Raw genomic sequence first — 19,781 nt, 5'->3', positions numbered from 1 at the left:
ACTGGATTGGTAGTTTTCTGTCTTTTTAGTGAGATTTTCAGGGTTTTAAAATCATTTTTTTGTTAGGTGCCTTGTTATACTTTCAATTTAAGGTAACATGGAGGTCTTTTTGTTTAACAGAAAATTTAAGTGGTCTGATTGTGTATTCGCTGCATTGTCCTATGGGGACTGTGGCAAAGTCATATTTGCTGAACGTTAAATTTTACCAGATTTCAATTAGATGAGTTTGACTTTTGTCGTTCTATCCCCATATAGTCATCCTTCCCTTACGTCTCCATAAAAAGCAACACAGACTCACATTTAAAAAATTGTCTTTGGTAATTGTTTGACGTAGAGTCGTGACAAAGTATTTCAGTAATTTGGAGTAGGAAGCCAGAGAGACAACCAAACAATTTTCCTGCCTGTGTTGAAAGAGGAAATTTACCGGTTAAATCATGAAGTCTTTGGTTGTGAGAGTAGTTGCAGACTAATTTAAGTAAGAGTTTTGATACTGGTTTTGTTAGAGATACTTGTGGTTGCTTGGAATCTTCTTGGTGAATTTCAGGAAGGATTAAAAACATCGATGGATTTGTGTTCCTCAGCAACAATTTAAACTTCTAAAATTGATTGCCACCTTTTGTATTGTTTCCTTACCAGTGCAAGAAACACTTGTGTGAAGCCAATATTATTGATTGTTTCCAAATAAGTTTCGCAAATCTTTAAAACAAGTTGAATGTGTAACATATAGCTGATGCATGGCTTTTATATTTGTGTTATTTTATGTCCAGATCTTCCCCAAGAGTAAAACATAGTCATTATAAGGAGAAAATTTAGAGAACTCATTTTTACATACGTATTATAAACAACTGCTGCATTATTCTGTCTAGCTTTATTTCATTAGCTATTTTGAAATACATTACCATACTTTTTTATAGTAATGTTCAGTATGTCCTACTTCAAAATGCTTTGTTCTTCCTGCTGCTTATCATTATTGCTATTATTAATGGTTTTATTAGAATAACTCTAAGCAGTCCTGATCAGAAGAGATTAATGATCTGCATTGCTTATTGATCTGGTATTCTGCTTTTGAACTGTGAAATTGCTACAAGGACAATTCCTTATGGGTCACTGGGAAGTACCAACTTTTGTTCTTCTGCTAAAGGTAAATCAATATATTTCAGACTGTGTGGTAGGAGGTAAAATAAAGATAACTTAGATTTAGTTGTATAAGGTCCTTACATCCAGAATTTCCTGTTGTTAATTGTATTAGTCTTATTATATTTTTTTTAAGATGCTGAGAGCATCTGCAGGTCCAGCTGAGATATCAGCAATATATCTTCACTAACAGCTGTGGCTTTACACCAAAAGTACATTTGACTTAAAAAGACCAGTCAGCCCATTGATGTCCATAGGAATGGATGGTTGTTAGTTGGATTGCAAAAAAATCTACCGAAAAACTCCCACCCAAACCAGTCAAGCTGGTGATATTTGAATGGCTAAAACAGTCATTTCTGTCCCCAAAGACCAGACATGCTTTGCACCACTGATTTCTATTGTTATAAGGAGGATGTTGCACATGAAAATGAAGTGTATTGAAATTGGCAGGAGGTGAATTTTACTTGCCAGACTTTGGGCGTGTAAATGTTAACTCACTTTGTTACATGATTTCATCACGCTGTCAGAGGGCTTCCTATTCAATGGGCAGACTCCTTACCTTACACTGGAATAAACCACTCACCATTCAGGTGGCTTGAGTATCTGATAATATTTTGCCCACACACCGATAGCTTGCCTTCTTTGGAGTCCCCTCTTTCAAGCTGAAATCCAAACCAATCTCTGGGGAGTACCAGCTTCCTTTTCTTTACCATTTTGGGAAGATTTAACCCTTTCATTAGTCATCAAATCAGAGCCTACATAAAGACAGGATAGAGATAGCTTGTATAAGCTCTAATTTTCTCATTGCAACTTTAAATAATGTTCTCGTATAATGATAATTGTAGTTAATATTACAAGTATTTTATTAACTATTATTTTAGTAATTATAACTATCATTTTTTAATACTATTTTAATCCAATTGCTTATTCTAGTTTTTAGCAAAATGCCAGTGCTGAAAGAGTTAAGTATACCTCAGTGTTAAAAAAAGTGCCTCATGTATTCATCTGACAGGAGATATACAGTACTGGAGACGTTTGAGACTCTTAGATCACTGTCATAAAGTAATGAAGGATGGAGTTTTAAGATATAACGTAGCTATTAAGCCTTTTCTGTACTGGAATACTCCGTCTCTCCCATAAGAAAAGTGATGAACTGTGATCATAAACAGGTTAATTTAATCTGACCTGATTTCAGAAGTGTCCCCTTACTGCTTTAAGGGTAATAATTTTTCGTTATATTTGTCTTTTCAAAATCATTATCTGTAAGTCGCAATTATCCAGGTATTTAATTAGTTCTCTAAGTGCGTATTCGGAGTTTTCATGTTCTCTTGAGTTCTTTTTGTAAACAGTGTCAGCAGAGGAGACTGTGCCTCTGATGCAAGTCAGGTAGCAAGGCCACTCAGCAGTCCTGCCTACAATTCATGTGAAACACGTCTCAGCAGACAAAGCATCTGCCTGTTTGGAGAGTGGTTCTGTAGTCTTGCAAATCCAGAGTGAATTCAAGTCTAGACTCCGTCATTTTTCCAGGCTGTTGGGAAGGGCTCAGTAACAAATCAGATATGCCTAAGACAGAGCAGAGGTAACGCTGAAGCAAGGATGCTATTGCTGGTTTGTGCATTGGGAAGAAAGCTGTAATAGCAGCAGCAGCAGCAATAACAACACCAGCAGCGGCAGCAGCAGCAGCAAGAGACCTTCAGAGAGCCGGGGTTGCAGTAGCCGGAGATACAAAGATCCTGTTACGCCTCTGTCTCTCCTAAGTTCAGAATGGTTCCTACAAACCTTATCCCACGTGTAGTAAAGGATGTACAGGAATATGGAATTTGCTTTGTAATAACTGGATGCTGAGGAAATAAAGACGTGCCTCTGGTTTTTTGTTGTTGGGTTTTTTCCCTGCCTTTCTTTTTAAATCATCGGAAACAGAAGAGATTGCTTTGCTCAGAGAAACTAAGTTTTATCTGTCGTCACAATAATTTAAAGGGGAGGTTTCGGAACTGAAAGGTGACCATTTTGCTACCTGTTCCCTTGCACCTGGGACTGAAAAGTGAAGAGAAATGGACAGTGTCTCAGAGGAGACAGGAATGACTGAAGCTTGGTGAAAGCAGCCACTGATTGTTGTCTGCTGTCCTCTTCATGCAGTGCTGTGGGCTGGTGCACCGACGGCGAGTACGGGTTTCCTATGTAAGTTTGCATTTGTGTTAGAATGATGCTGACTTGTGTGTTCCACTCCTAGTATGTTAGATGATGGGGTATGACTGAGGCAGGTATTTTAATGCATAGCTGAATGACCAGAGTGCTAAGTACCTGCAAAGTAAGTTTTTACAGCCCAAAGACACATGGATCTTTTTAACAGGTATGAGTTTTGTCATCTATTTTCTTGTAACTTGCTCATATTCTCAAGGATGTGTGGTTTATTTTTTAATGACCTACAATATTAAAAGACTAGAAGTGTGACCATTCTGGCTTCTTTTTTTTTTAAATTGTGTATTTATTCTTGCTCTGTGTAAATGGAGTTATTAGAAAAGGACATCTTTACTTATGCATATATGATAACTAAGAATCAATTAAAGTTATAAGCAATTATGGACTGGGAACAAAAATTCTTTGAAAGACCCTGAGGAAATATATAAATAATCCTGTGAGGTATTTATTTTGAAAAAGAGCAGTAGTACAGTGGCAGAAGTATAGTCTGATGTTTAGCATGGTGTATTTGATTTCCAGAACAGGGTGTTTCAATACTCAGGTATGATATGACTGCTCTGTCTTGCAAAATGGCTGTCTCCAATAAATTCCACAAGGAAGGCCAGCACCAAAGCTTAAGTATTAGTAATGAAAAAGGTGAAATACTGGCTGAAATATGTCTGAATTATGCTCAGCTGACATGATAACCCTCAAGTAATTAATTTATGTTTTAACATTCCTCTTCTATTATTCTGTTCAGTTGTCAGACAGGATAAGAAACAGGAGGTCACAATGATCAGGATAAGCTGCAAATTGAAATTGCTGAGTATTAGCAACAAGCAGCTTGTAGCTTGTTGCACAAAGAAAAGAGCAAAGGTATCAGGGCACAGTTCTGTTGTCAGAATTACTGTGCTTTTCTCTGTGTCATAGAAAGGTCTTTTAGAAATGCATAAAAATTGATCACAGAGCAAGCAAGGTCATAAATAGATGCAATCTAAGTCAAAGTTTGTGATGGGGATTGATGGAGAGAATTGAATTATTAAAAAACTCTAAATCTCTCCTTCAGAACAAATTACAGAGATGTAAACAACTGGAAATGTGAGTGTTATCATAGTTGTTTTGCACAAAGATAATATGGCTTTGGCTGGGTTTTTTTTTCTCACTGTTGCCACAGTTGATACTCTAAGAAGCATGCAGAAGTATGGAGTATCAGATGAGATAAAGGAAATAACTTAAACAGTACTGAATTTCGTATAAGCTGTGCAAAAACCAATATATATGTACTTTTAACCATCAGTTTAGTATAAAATCAAAACTTGAATATCACTTATGCAGATAGTTACTTGATAATATTCCCACAATTGTACACGAGTTGAAATGCAAATACATTGAAAACGCTTCTTGATAACTCTTGCATGCCAGTGGAGTTTAGGGCATATGATAATAATGACCTCTTGAGATGCATCACCCACCCTTCCATTTCTCCTTGTTACTTTTATTTAAAAGTAGCACCAGCCACTCTGAACAATATTATCTAAACAGAATCCCATGAACTCCATAATTTCTTGATGTTTGTGAGTAATAGAGAGAAAGGTACTTAGTGAATGTTTCATAAAGTACTAAAGTTTGTACCTTTTTTGTGTAAAGGGTACTGTGCAAAGCTGATGGACCTTATGGTATTCTGAATATCTTACTAATTGTTTACAAAGGAGAGTAAGTCCAGTCTTAGTTAGGACAAGTGAAATGAAGTTTTCCCTTGATCCTTTTGGTCCGAATGCTATTGTGTGAAAGATGACCGTGTTCTTAAATAACTTAATTACAATGAAAATTCTCTCTTTTGTTTGAATCCTTGATTATCCAAACCTGTTATTATTAATTTTTTTCTGGCACTCCCTATGGCATTGGACTAATTGAGGTTGTATGTTGTGATTCTTTTTAATTCTGAAATTAAAATGAGCCAAGATTTGACCCTTTTTGTTAACGTATAACTCACAGGGGAAAAACATTAGACTTTTATTCTGGGTACTAGTTTACAGTTCTGAAGTTGCTTATGGATTGTAGTTGTAAATTATCTATCTTGGAAGTTTGTTTTTGTTTATTTTTTGGGGGAATTTAAGGTATTGTATGTAACTGAAATATATGAACAAATCTAACTGACTGTTGTGTGCCAGTCTGGGTCTGGGACTGGCCTGGGTCCTAAAATTTGTGCAAATCTTAGGTGTAATCAATCCCTTTGATGATGTTTTGGGTCTGGAATCACTACCCTTAGTACCCAGGCTCCCAGTGTTTCTTTGGAGGAGCAGCATTGTTGATAAAGAAGATATTTGTATTCATCTATTGCTCCTTTCTGTGATCTCCTGCATGTTGGACTGTCATGCACAGAGATTAGTCCTGCATCTGTGTGCTGGGATAAAACTGAAGGCCTGGATGGTTTGTATCCATCTTTACCTTCTCTCCTGGTTTTGCAGCTAATGAGTGGTGTGCAGACCACACAATGTTAACAAAATTAAATCTGGCTCAGGCATTCTCGCTTGGCTTGCCTGATCATTGACTCTTCCTTCATCCCGGAACCATGTAATGCTTGAATCCACAAAATTCCCACTCTTTCTCTTCTGTGGTTTCTTTGGATGGGTAAGCAGGGTGATGGGGGGCATGAGGTATCATTTAATGCAATTTTTTTAACATGGTGTGGAATAATCTGCAGCTTCTAATGGTAGGAAGTGTCATGTAGACATTGTGACTGCATTCTAATACTGAATTCCAGAAATAATGACCCTCATACTGGACATTTTCATGGAAAAAGCTGGAGATAGTTACAAGTAATATCTTCATCCTATTCCATCAGTCATGTCTGTGAGATGCCATTTGTCAAATAGGATCTATTTAGAGAAGCATGGAGGAGCAGCTGACTGAAGTCCTTCCAGTGAATAATCTCATATCTTTCTGAAAGTGAAGTTTAAAACATTAGTACTAATTATATATTGCCCAGAAATGTTTTCACAGTTCTTAACTGCCTACATGGTATGGAACATGTAAAAGCACTGGAGCCTGAAGAATGAGCAGTTTATTTCTTCAAACTTTAGTTCTGTCTGTCCATTGTTGGTCCAGACTGCAGGAGAACTTGCAATCTGATGGGAGTTGCTCAGAAATCTTGTAGTGCTCCCTGTTCTTCCTGGAAGAATCTGGAACTAAAGGCTGTTTGAACACAGAGTCCAAGATAATTCCAGAGTCTGGATATTTTTGTGCAGAGCAATTCTGTCAGCCACTTTGCCTAACTGTGTGTGTGCTGTCTTCTCTTACTGCTGAGAGTTGTCTCATTTGCTGTGGTTCAGCTTGCCAACAGAATTAGAAAAGTTTGTTTTATGGCAACATAATAAATGACGGAACTTTTTAATCCATGGCAAGTAAGATCAAGCAGGAGGTTTTATATAGTTTATTGAAAGACTGACTGTTCAAGTCACTGTGCCTGGAAGGATCCAAATCCATATCTGGAAGGCATCTGCTGGAGCATGCTGACAGGTAATTTCAAACCCCTTGAGCATCCCAGTGTACTGCAGGGCCTCCTGGTTTCTCAGGATGCAGATGTGTTTGCAGAGTATGTGTTTGTTGCTATTTTTACAGCTGTTTTAACAAGGAGTAGGTGGGTGTGGTCAGGGAGGACCAACACGCGATAATCTGAATAGGCAAGCCGTGGGTTAGAATCCATTGTACTTTAAATAATAGCTTAAAATCTTTAGCTGTCTGGATTTCCAAACACTGAATTTAATACTGGTTGGTTTGAAAACTCATGTGGTTGACTTTCTGGATTTTTATGGGCTTTTTTTTTGGTTCTTTTTTTAGAATTGTCAAATTAGACTTTTGTTTATGTGGAAGCACTATTCAGAATAAGTCTGTGCTGATGTTTTAAATATTTTTCTGGGATATATAACTAATTTGATAAACCATAGAGATGATGTCTGGAAGGCAAATATTCATTACTCTGGCTCTAATCTTAACAAAAGACTATTATAATTTGATATAAAAAAAGAAAAAAGAAACTTTAAAGATGCATTCCAAAACAATATAAACTTTATTTGAACATTAGTAGTGAAATTTATGGTATGGCTTGTACTGTGTGTTTTAGTTTAATGTAATTAAAGGACCTTGGTATGGTTTTGTTTCAAGATGCTTCTTTTCTAATGGTGGGGACTGTAATTGGAGAGCTTTCTGCCTGCAGCAGTGAGTGGGCTCCAGACGTCAGGCTTTTTGTGCCTGTGTCTGGAGGATATTTCATACCTCCTGAGGGAACAGGGAACGTTCTCTTTTTGGTGTTGTTACATTTGTGCTGGGTTTGTTTTTTCTTTCCTGTTCCTTTTGAGACCATAATCTTTTCTATCTATCACTTAATAATGTTTCTCACCAGATTGTTCTTTATCACAGCAGATGCTGTCCTTTTCTTTGTTCTTTTTGCTTGTCATCTCCCTTTCTCTTCTTCATTGCTGGTTTATACTTTTTTTCTACATAGAGCTACTTTTTTACTTTTCTCCACCATGCTTCTTGTTTTGACCTGCAAAATTCTTGCTTCACATTTGAGAACTTCTTTTGCTTCTGTTGACATTAGTCTCAGCCCAGGATGGCACCTGCCAGGACTGTGACCCCCCCTAATACTCCTGTGCCATCAGCTCTAGTCTTGTGTCTGCCCCTCTTTTCTTCATTGCTGCTTTTGTCAGCTTTAGTGGAAGTTTGAGCTGTTCACAAGGACACAAGGAGAAGTTGCAAGCTAAGGCAGCTGTGGATGAACTGTTATTAGCAGAATTTGCATCCATGATTCTCTTCTTTGTTTATTGTTGGCAGAAAAGCACATGCTGCGGAGGAGGAAAGAAAATATAAACAAGTTGTGGTTTACTCATGAAGACATTTAAAGGAATTTTTTTAGCATAAAATAGTTATATTTACAGCTTAAGGGAACTGGCTGGAAAAGGGAGAAGTTCTTTAACTTGCTTAAGTAGCTGCACTGCCCTCAGTGTGGGTGCCTCAGTACTGTTAGGAAGAAACTCATAATCTATGGATTTGGGGGGGATATTTTCTATATTTAAGTTTTCTCCAGGAAGTCCTTTTGCAATTTTTTTTATATCCTAATTTTCTATTTTTTTTGGTAGCATGGTGAGAAGAGAGTCAGTGAATAAAGTGGAATAAACCAATGTGGCAATATTTAAGGGGAAAGTGATTTGAACCAAAACTCCCTTGTCATTGTATATTAGCCAAACCAGGAGTGCCAACATTGCACTGCCAAAATTAAAAGTACTAAATTCTCTTTATCTGCATTTACTCTCCTACTTCTGTCTAAAAACCTGTCTTCATTATGCTAGGGAGTAGTATTGATACTAAACTCTTTTGATTGCAGTTCCAGGCCTTTCAAGTGAAATGTTACACTTGTGTTCCGATTGTTTTTCCTTTAAAATCATTAAGAGGCCATAATTTTTTGTGGTTTTTTTTTTTACTCTGTGGCTTCATTTAGAAGAATTTATAGCATAGATTTTGGACTGCCCTCTGTTTTCTTGTCTGCCTTATTTAAAATTCTTCTTGGTGGATTTCCTAGGTGGAACCTTAGAATTTTATTAACTAGTGAAAAGGGCTTCTTTTGAAAAAGAATCTTACACTTATGAGAATTAAATGGAACATTTGCAGCTCCTTGTGCATTCTGAAGTAAAATTATATAACAATATGGCTGGTGGATAAAATACTGTGGCAATGTCTGCAATAAGTGCCCACTGTCGTTCCTTTTTCAGTCTGTGTATAATGTAACTGCTTGAGTAATAGATTTAAAATATGTAAAATTTCAAGGCAGCAGCAGTATCCAAATTTTAATTTTATAGTGAAGTAAAGAATTAGAGAACCCCATTTTAATTATTTTTCACTAGCCTCATCTCTTAAGCCTGAGTTCATATTTACTTTGATAATTCTATCACTATTTCACTGTTACTTAAATGAAGCACTGTTTTGTTATTCCTTGCTAATTTGGGTATATCAAAGTAGTGACATTATTTGCATTGTTTCTAGCAAGAAAAGCTCAGATGTATGAAACCAACTGCTTCCCTTGTAAACTCTTCTTCCTTCATCAGTAGCACACTTGACTTGAATGTTATGTATTTTAATGTTAGTTTTCTAAAGCTGTGTTTCAGTGAGGTGTTTTTAAAAAGGCTTTGTGTTTTCTGAAACCTGTGATGTATTACTGAAAATAAGTTTGCATATTTTCAACCAGCTGTACACTTCAGTCGCTGGATGGTCTATGATTGGTCTGTTGGTGTTAATGAGTGGGATTTGGGATCTGTAACCTCTGTCTCCAAACCCACCAGTGATTCATCCTGTGGCTGTGAAAAAGTCACATGGATACAGGCCTGGGGCACTTCCTTTCCATAAAACTTGAGGAGAATCCTGCTGCAGAAATATGTGTGCAAACACAGAATATTTTTTACCAAACCTGAAAAAAAAAAGAGTATTTGCTATAAATAAACACTTAACTCTAGCTTAAGAGATTGTTACATGTAAAATGTTACATGTAGTTTTCATGCTTCATTTCTTTTCAGCTTTTTTTACTTTTCCTTTTCTCCCACTTCATACAGAGTGAACTTTGCCATCGTCATCTGGTAAAATGTTTTTCTCCTTTGTTTGTAGTGTTGTATTGGTTTGGTTCTTTTGTTCTTTCCTGAGTGTATTTTTTTTTCCTTTCAGCAGTTATTTTTTCTTTCTGCTCTTCTTGAGTACAGTGTCTTTGAGTACAATACGTACTGACTTCAATGTGGAGGAAAAGTTTAAGTAGTCTTGGCAATTCTAATAAATTTTCTGATGAGTTGGCATTCCATAACAGTTTTATGAGTGTGAAGTCATGAAAAATTAACTGGCTGTCTTACAATACTAATTGAGTCCCCTGAATTCTCTATGGAAGAATGCCATGCTGAATGTCTTTCCTACTATATTTATACTTAACCAAAGTGGCAAAATTAGTAACTTGGTATTAGGGAAATGAGAGGAAAATAAAGGAACACTTTCAGGTTTGAATAGAAAAGATAGATTCATGAAGTGCTGAACATAGCAAGAGTGCCTCACTGAGTAGAAACACTTCTGGAAAAAGTCTTGTAATTGTTCTGTTGTGATTAAACATTTCCTTCCATCAGGAATGTTGAAGGAATGCAGAAAAATTTTCTGAACAAAGCTCTGGTAGAATGAAATCAGCTCAAAGATGTCAAAAGCAACAAGAAAAACTTCTATAGGTGTTTTGATAAAAGAAAAACAAAGGAAATTGTAAGACCTCTCCAGACAGAAATAGGGGACCTGTGTACTTGGCACATGAACACTGAGATACTCACTGGCTTTTTTGCCTCAGTCTTCATTGAAAAATGCTCCATCCACACCAGCTAAGTCACAGAAGGCAAAGGCAGAGACTGGGAAAATGGAGGTTTGAGACCATCTAGGGTACCTGAAGGTGGGCAAATCCATGGGACCTGAGGAAATCCATCTGTGGATCCTGAGGGAACTTCCAGGTGAAGTAGCCAAGCCACTATCAGTCATATGTGAGAAGTCATGGCAGCCCAGTGAAGTTCCCACTGTACTGGGAAAGGGAAAACATAATTCTATGTGTTATGGAAGAAGGAAAATAAAGATATGGTTGGTGACAGCTAACATGGCTTTACTAAGGTCAAATCATGCCTTACAGATTTGATGTATTCTACAACTACAGCACTGGTGGATGAGGCAAGTTGGTCAGAGCACGGTGCTAATAACACCGAGGTTGTGGGCTCACCCAGAGCTGCACCCAGTGATCCTTGTGGGTCCCTTACAATGCAGAATATTCTGTGAATCCACCTGGACTTGTGCAAAGCATTTGACAATTTCCAGCAAGCATCTTGATCTCCAAGCTGGGTAGACATGGTTCTGACACATGGATAACTCAGCACATATGGAATTGGCTGGATGATTGCACTCAAAGAATTGTGGTCAATGGGTCAGTGTCCAAGTGGAGATCAATGACAAGTGAAATTCCCAAGGGGTTGGGTTTGGGACTGGTGATGTTGAACATCTTTGTCAGCAACATGGCCAGTGGGATGAAGGTCTCCCTCAGCAAGTTGGCTGGCATCAACAAGCTGTGTGGTGCACTCCACACCCTGGAGGAAAGGGATGACATCCACAGGCATCTTGTTCCACCTGGCAGGTAGGCCTGTTCCAGCCTAATGAATTTCAATAACACCAAGTACCAGGTCCTGCACCTGGATTAGGATAATCCCAAGAACAGATAAAGGCTGGACAGAGATTATTCTAAGTAGAATGAGAACATCCCTGAGGAGAGGGACTTGGTGTCCTGAGGAGAAATCCCTGTGGAGAACATCCCTGAAGGAGAGGGACCAAGTCCTTAGGGACTTGGGCCTGAGGAGAAGGTCTTGTTAGATGAGAAGCTCCACATGACCCAGCAATGTGCACTCACAGACCAGAAATCCGGAGTGGCATCATCAATACAAGCAGATTGTCCAGATTATAGATGTTAATAATTCTGATGCTTACAACATTATAATTCCTGTCCAGTTAACCAAGCAAGCAGCACTCACTTGTGTAAGAAACCCAGTACTCATTGAGCTCTGGTACAGATAGCAGGGCCCTTATACTGAATGTCCCGTAGTAATGGTTTATGCTTAGTCTTTATTTAAAAATAGCTAGTCATCAAGGATGAGTAGTTTTTACACGCTCTTCCTCTAGATGGAACCACTCAGCTGCTTCACTTGCACGAAATACTGTTTATTTAACAGCTGAAGACTCTGTTGCAGTGTGTATTTCCAATCATGCATCTGTGTTCACATGTGCATGTGTGGCTTGGAGCAATCTATGTGGCATTAGAGCATGATGGAAGAGAAGGAATGCTCCTGGGGTTTGTGTTGCTTCTGGAAATAAATAACTGGAAGGTAGTGTTTGCACACTTTGATCTGTTACAGAGTAATGAAAATTACTACTCTATGGGAATAATGACCTATTTATTCTACAGCTGGTGAAATACCTCATCTTGTCCATCATCTCTGTAAAGTCTTTTTCATAGCTTATAGTCAGACTGCTAGCAATAACACTTCCAATCTTCACATTTTATAATCTTTTCTACTCATGGGTTTGTGCACACAACCTGGGTGACTATAGCAGACATTGATTCCTCTATTTTTAGTGGAAGCATCTTGCTTCATTTATTACTTCTCTGTTTCCATTTGTTACTTCCAGAAACTGACTCAGTAAAAATATCTTTCTTACTAACACTTTTCCCATATTTTCTGTTCATGAGTTTCTTTGGTAAGTTGTGAATACTAACAACTAAGGTTTTCTTAGGTTTCTCTGCTTTTACCAGACTTAAAAATATTCTGTTTACCTCTTGTTTTTCCAGTTGTTAATGTGAGCTGCATGTATTACCTAATATCCTCTTTATATTGTTTTCATAGAATTGTGCAGCACAGATTTTACTTACACTGGATAGTTTGCTATTTCTAAGCCCAGCATTCTTTCTAAGGCCTGTGTCACTGCAGGCCATGCAAAAGATTCAGAAGATAGACTAGTTGGATAAATTATCTGCCTAATCAGAATCAAACACAGTGAAAGGTTGTCCAAGGGAGAAGAAAAAAATGTTTTAATACAATTAATTTAATGATCTTTTAGTCTTCATTTTCTCACTGAATACAGAAAGTGTGCTAAAAAAGCCTGACCCTATACAGCACCAGCATCAGGAAATAAATACAAGATGCTGGTTCTTGCTCCCCAGTAGCTGTGGAAAGAAAGTCTTAGTCATGCAAGTCTTTAAGAACTTACCAGCAAAAATCTAATTGAGAGCTTAGAAATCAGATTAATTCAGATCATGTTTGTATGGAATAATAATAAGGTACTTGAACTGAAAGAATTAGAGACATGATAAAGAGAAATTTAGAGGGGATGTCCAAGAGAAGTCAGCAGACCTGGAGGAGGTTTGCCATGAGTATAGAAAAAGCAGGTGGAGAGGAATCACACTTATGGCACCTTCTTTTGTGATGGCAATGGTTAATGTTGTTATAAACTACTGCACACATTTCATTAAAGATATATGTTTAATTTCATTAGAGACGCATGTTTGCATGTGTCTGAAACCACAGTACCAAAATTCAAGTAAAATGAGCAGCAGAATTTTTGCAAATGTTAGTTAAACTATATTTTCTAATGATGGCTGGTAATTGTTAAAGTATTGTCAATGTTTATCTTTTGAATTGTCACTGTGCCATTATTTATTAATCTATTTGCATTTTAGTAATAGCCTTTCTCTACAAGGATATTTGTGTAGGTTGCATATGAATTACAACACATACCTTAGGAAAGGACATCAGGTGCAACAAGTCCCCAAAGAGCAGGAGAAATGAAAGAAATCTTACCCTGACTGAGGCAAAAGAGCAACAAGGCAAACCCTTAAAATGATACCTTGTCTAAGAAGAAAATATTTGCATTTCTGAGGAAACAAAGCAGGATTTGTTTTGAGAGGTAGACTAACCACAGAGTTCTGTACATTGTAAGAAAATAAATTAATAAATTTGTCTCAGTGACAAATGTTGAGAGAGAGAATTCAATGATCAGGTTAATTATAAAATGCTAAGTGCTTCACCAAAACCAGCAGGAATTGCACCCTGAGGGTAAAGATATGCAGAAAGATGGAAAATGGAACAGAAAGACAGGAATGTCTGTGAAAAGGAAAGATTCGTCTTCCTTGCTTTTGTCTTCATAAAAAAATTAACTACTGACTGTTTTGGAAGGTTTAAGGAAATATTTATCTTTTTCTTTAATCTTAAATGGGCTTGTGTTAGGGGTTGGAAAGCTCCTGGGTAAAGCTCCTCATCTAAGCATCTTGTGAGTCAAACAATTCATTCACTCTATCTTTTAAGAAATATTCTGTTGGTCCAGCCTGTGTCCAGGGTGACCAATGGTGACAAAGTTTGCCCTGGAAAAGGGTGTCCTAGAGTCACATGAGTCTCTGTGTCCCAGTCACTGGTGGGGGAACTGAGACAACAGTTTTTAAATGGGTCACCACTGAGCTTGTCAAGAAGACATTTAAAAACTGTTTCCCTTGTTGTGGTCTATGATGATACATCTTCTCATCCATATGGAGTAGGATTTCTGAAAAATTAAAAAGGTTTAATAAACAACAACAACCTAAAAACCCCAACAAATCCCCCCCATCATACACACACACACACAGCTGGAGAATTGCACAGCAAATCTCTCCTGCTCTGAAATGCAGTGACCTGGCTCAGCCTTGCCTTTGCCAAGCTCCAGCCAGCTGCAGATGCAAGACTTGCTGCAGGGGACTCTTCCTCCAGGTGTGCATTTGAAAATGTGGTGTTTATGCCAAATATTTTCCTTTTATTTTACACTTATTTTTGAGATTGCTTTGAATTCAAAGAGATAAGACGTGATGTTATCATGTTTTCATGCTAGTACTATTAGTTACAGTTCAAGAGTTGACCCCAGTCTTAGTTATGTTTCTAAGCTGGATAAAGTGATCCTTGTAAATTTTGAAGAAAAATGCCAAAGTACTGTAGACTGTAGTAATTTTTTCCTCAAAGAGAGAAATAAAGAGGAGGCAGAGCAGAGAGGATAAAAACTCTTTCCAGAAATAGTGATATTTACCTGTGGTACAGGCAGAGATCACAAAGGTGGGGTTTTTTTTCAGTGAACTCCCTGCAGTCACTTTTGGCAGAGCTCTCGCTGGATTCAAAGGAAAACAATCTCTGTCTTCTTGTGCAAAGCTTGCTCATAGTACCAGTTGTTATTGTAAGGCTGTGTCTCAGGAGCACTGAACAGAAAGACTTTCTGTACTCTTAGAGAAATGGCATGATTATAGGCAGGAAAAATTCTTTTTCTTAGAAACTGTAAAAATACAAAAGGAATAGTGTAGCTGTTTGGCATTAGGGAAGTCATACATATTCTAGAAAAAGTAAATGTATTCAGAGTATATGGGTGGAAGATGGGACAGAAAAGGGTTTATGACTACTGCAGTAAATAAAAAAAGTTGTTCAAGAGCAGTTCAACCAGCTGGAAATAAAAAATTTGTAAAACTGCCAAAGTCAGTGAGACCCAAAGCAATTTGCTGATTGAATGATGATCACATGTGCATGTGCCTGTGGGTTCTGTTTAGTTTCTGTACTTTCTTGCTGTAAATTTAAAGCGTGCTAAAAAGGGACAAATTAGACCATAAAATAAAACTTGTAGTGTCAATAGTTTCTTTAGAGCTTGTATTCTTTTTTTTTGGTGTGGGACAAGTCTCTGGGGTGGAGGTGTATGAATCACAACCTGAGGGTAACTTCTCTGTCACTTTGCTGTCACATAACATGGATTTCTTTCCTAGAAGATGGAAAATTATTTTTTAAAATGTTATTCCTAATAAATGATTGTAATCTCATTCCTTGATTTAATACAGCAAATTACATTAACAGTTCTTACTATAAGAATTTATTTTGCCTGGAGAATTTGTGGATGCCCCATCCCTGGAAGTGTTCAAGGCCAGGTTGGATAGAGCTCTGAGCAACCTGATCTATTGAAGTGCAGTACTGCCCATGGCAGGGGGCTTGGCATTGAAAAATCTTTGAAGTCCTTTCATAGCAAAAAAATTCTATGATTCAATGAATGTGACTAAATTATTGAGGTAAATGCAAAAGTCTTGCTGTGATTTCAATAGGTTAACTTTTTCAGTTTGAACTTAAGAGCTCAGTGGATTTCCCAAACTGAGTGGTGCAGTGTGGTATTGTTATAATGACATTGCAGACCAGTTTGTCCAAACTGAAGGGCTGGCCAGCAGCAGTGACCAATAGGGCCAAGGAAAAATTGATCATAAGAAATTCCTTCTTTCTGGACTGGGGAATTGTTTACATTTCCCAATAAGAAGTGGGTGAGAAAATATGTGTCAGTTACTCATAACTCAGTGTGGTAAAGTCTATTGCACAGTGCAAGTAAATTGGATGAATTTAAGGTCTTTTTGATGGAATTGTAATGGAGTCTTTCCAAAACTAGATGCAAACTCCAGGAGGCTGGAGAAGATATGATCAGGACTATTTTCAGCCACCAAGGCTGGTTTTCCGGTTTTGGTTTCAGCTTGTTGAGACAGGATGTCTGTGCCAGCCCAGCACCAAGAAGAATATATGGGTACAGGTGGGCTGCTGCTGTGCTAGGTAAACCTGTTCTCCAAATGCTCTCAGGTTTCAGAGATCAGTGGGAATATCTGTCTTCCCACATTATGTGAAAATGAAGTTTCAAGGCTTTGCCAGTAGCTGCAATTTGCTGTGAAGGAGGACAAAGTAGAGACCCAGGAGAAGCCATTGCTGCTGTGCTGCTGCAACTCCCTCCTCCTGTATCTTCCTGCCTCTTCCTACATCCGGCCTTCCTGCCTCTTCTTCCTCCTGCCTACGCCTGAGAAGGAGAAGGAAGAGGCTGGAGCAATGCTGCCTCTTCACCAGCTTAAATTGAAGATAGATTGCAGCCTCGGTGTTGCAGATTGTGAATCATGTTGATAAGGATGTTTCTGGCAGGTTATGAACTTTTTTAAGAATCTCTCCCATTTTTCCTACACATAAACTCCTTTGAGTTTGCAGAGAGGTCTGTCCCACTGGCTCTTCTGAGCTCAGGAGACCACGCTCTGGCACTACTGACAACAGGACACTCCTGTTAACCAGAAATTGCTGCCCATCTTTGTGTCATGTGCTGATCTCTTTCATCCCTCAATGCCTGAGATGTGCTCCTGAGCTTGTTCTGCTGCTGGAACATTTAATTTGGTGCATGAAGGATGATGTCATTTGTGGCCTTTTTCCAGTACACTACTCTCGATTATATTGGATTGTGTTGGGCAGCCCAGGAGGATAATCTGTGTATATAATACATGAATATTACCTGGCCAAGCTGAACTTTATTTAATTACCTTTTCTTTGTCCCCTCTTCTGCCTTTTCTCTCCAGAATGTCTCTTTGACTTTAACTACAAGGGTATTCTAAGCTAGAGCCAAACGTTTTCCCTTGATCTGTCCTGGACTGGCTGCTCTCACCACTCCTGCTGTCTTCCCTGTGTGTAGGTGCTATAACAGGAGAAGCAGAGGTACAGATCCATCAAATAATTTTGCCTATAGCAAATGCAAATAGGCATGAGAAAAGAGAGATTTTAAAAAAGGCAATGTAAGCCAGAATATTTCTTGATACATGGCCTTCAAACATTGCCATATTTTCTTTTAATAAATTTTTTGAGAGCATTTTTGTTTTGAAATCAGTGCTTTGCAGCCTGCTGCTGGTCCCTGAGGAATGATGTGACATAGTAGGGCAGACTCTGATTTGAAGTGGCTTTTCACTGATGATTTCATTGATTAAAAAGACAACATTGTGTGAGGTTAAAATGAAACTGTTTTTCTGAAAGGTTTTCACAGCTCTAGTAGTGATTTTAAGTATCCTCTTCTAACCTCCAAACCTCCATTGTTTCTAGCAATTTGGGCTTGAAATGCTTGATGATGTCCAAAAGCAACTTTTAATAAACTCTGTTATTGCTACAGTCTAGGGTATTTGGCTTTTCAGTCCATGATATTTTTCAACTGAAAGCCACTGGAAAACAGGATCATCTGATAGTGTATTTAATTAGGGTTAGAAGTAAATAAAAAGTTAAAACAAATTTTTGTTTCCCCGAGCACTGCTATATTTTTCATGGCTTTACTTGTATGTGTGCAATGTTTTTGTTGTTTTGTTGTATAAAATACTACAAATGAGTCAGCTCTTTTTTTTTTTTTTCCTCTGTGTGTATTTGTGTATTCTGAAGGAACTGTTTGAGTGGTCATAAGACAAAGGACAGAGAAATAAAAGAAAATATTCAAGTCATGTCAGTAACTCATAGTAAAGAATATTACACAGTTTTTCAAATAATTGCATTAAAAAGCATTTATTTAACATCTGTATTTTTGAATGAGAGATGAACAGAAGTGGGTTGGGGTAGTAGGTTCCATAGTGTCTGATTTTCTTATATAAGAATTGTACAAAGCTTTTAAGGTATAGGAACAATTTAATACATTTTTAAGAGAGAGAGATGAAAATTCCTTTTGCTCACCAAGGAATGTTGAGGAATTTTGTTTCATAGAAGCATTATTAGAATTTATATACTACTTCAGGAAGGAATGTTGAGGAATTTTGTTTCATAGAAGCATTATTAGAATTTATATACTACTTCAGGAAGGAATGTTGAGGAATTTCATTCATAAACATTATTAGATTATTACTACTCAGATTGTCTTTAACAGAGTACATATTTTTACAAAAAGGTTTGATTTGCCTTTCCACTGATCACTGATAGCTTCCTTTGTTTATTTTTCTTAGTGATTTTGAATATAATTTAATATGTGACGCTCAACAACTCTTAAATTTCAGTTCTCTGAGTATTTTTTGTGCTTCCATTATTATTTATATACAAAGAACAGAAATACCACTGAAATACTGCATTTACATACTCTTTAAGCTTTCCTTTGCTGTGAGCATGTAATTAATTTTCTGCTTATAAATATCCAATGTGAATTTTTCATTTACCTCTAAACCATGATGCAGAAGCCAGTAAAAATCAGATTTTTTTGTTTTCCCATTCTTGTGGTGAACCACTTTTTTACACTTTCCTGCATTATTAGGAAACTTTTGGGTTTCTTTGTACTGCTGAATAGGACAGATATGGAAATTAGTTTTTGTCCTACCACCCTTAGAAACTAACTATAGGAACAGCTACTGTATGTTATTAATATCCATTGAATTTCTTCCTGAGAAACATCATCTCTGAGTCAGCTGCAACATCTCAGATAATATACTTTGAAAATATGAATGATGATTATAAACTATGACAAATGCTGAAGAATTATTTTTGAATCAAACTTTGAATTATCTGAATTTTGGTTGGTTTTGCAGCTTTGCAGTCGGGGGCTCTTTGTAAATCCATCCCACTTTCTTCCCTCTCTGCTGGGCTGTAGCAGCTGGGCAGCAGCCTTCTTGCCTTGCTGCCTGACTCCTCCATTCACCCCAGGCACATTAAATCCGAGTTGTGCAACTTGGAGGTTTTCTACAGCCATGGCCTATATTCCAGAAGGTTTTTATTTTGAATGAGATTAGAAGAAATAAGCTGAACCTTCAAAACCACCAGTTACAAATGATTTGGCTGTGGGGATCTGGCTGGAGCAAGCAGTTGGTTTTCTGCTGTCCTTGGTTTGGCTGGCCAGGCTCGGTGGTGGTGGCACTGCTGGCTGGGGCTCAGGGCAGGGTGGGAGGCTGGCACTCAGAGGACGTGGGGGGAACCTCAGCAAGTGGGCTGTGCATCAGGAGTCCCTTGTGCTGGGGAGGGCATGACCTCTGAGGTGCAGAACTGCTGGGCACAGCAGTGGAGGGCACCGTGGCAAAGCTGCAGGTATCTTTGCACTATCACTAAGCAGAAGATTGACCAAATGTC

General features: G+C 37.8%; 1 protein-coding gene across 6 annotated transcripts in view; it reads left to right on the top strand.

Annotated features, from left to right (window-relative positions):
* Window positions 1-19,781, top strand: part of CACNB2 (calcium voltage-gated channel auxiliary subunit beta 2) — a 243,444-nt gene that overhangs the window by 63,251 nt on the left and 160,412 nt on the right. Inside the window, exon 1 of one of the 6 annotated variants that reach the window (XM_064704165.1) lies at window positions 2,662-3,312. The exons of the other annotated variants lie outside the window; for them this stretch is intronic. Within the exon in view, the coding sequence (XP_064560235.1) occupies window positions 3,265-3,312 (48 nt within the window). The 5' untranslated portion in view covers window positions 2,662-3,264. Of the gene's footprint in view, window positions 1-2,661; window positions 3,313-19,781 lie in introns of those variants that run through there. 6 annotated transcript variants of the gene reach the window in all.

The sequence above is a fragment of the Zonotrichia leucophrys genome, chromosome 2, assembly GCF_028769735.1.
Source record: "Zonotrichia leucophrys gambelii isolate GWCS_2022_RI chromosome 2, RI_Zleu_2.0, whole genome shotgun sequence".
Lineage (NCBI taxonomy): Eukaryota > Metazoa > Chordata > Aves > Passeriformes > Passerellidae > Zonotrichia > Zonotrichia leucophrys.
Note: the sequence above shows the minus strand (reverse complement) of the source record. Positions and strands in the feature narration are given on the sequence as shown.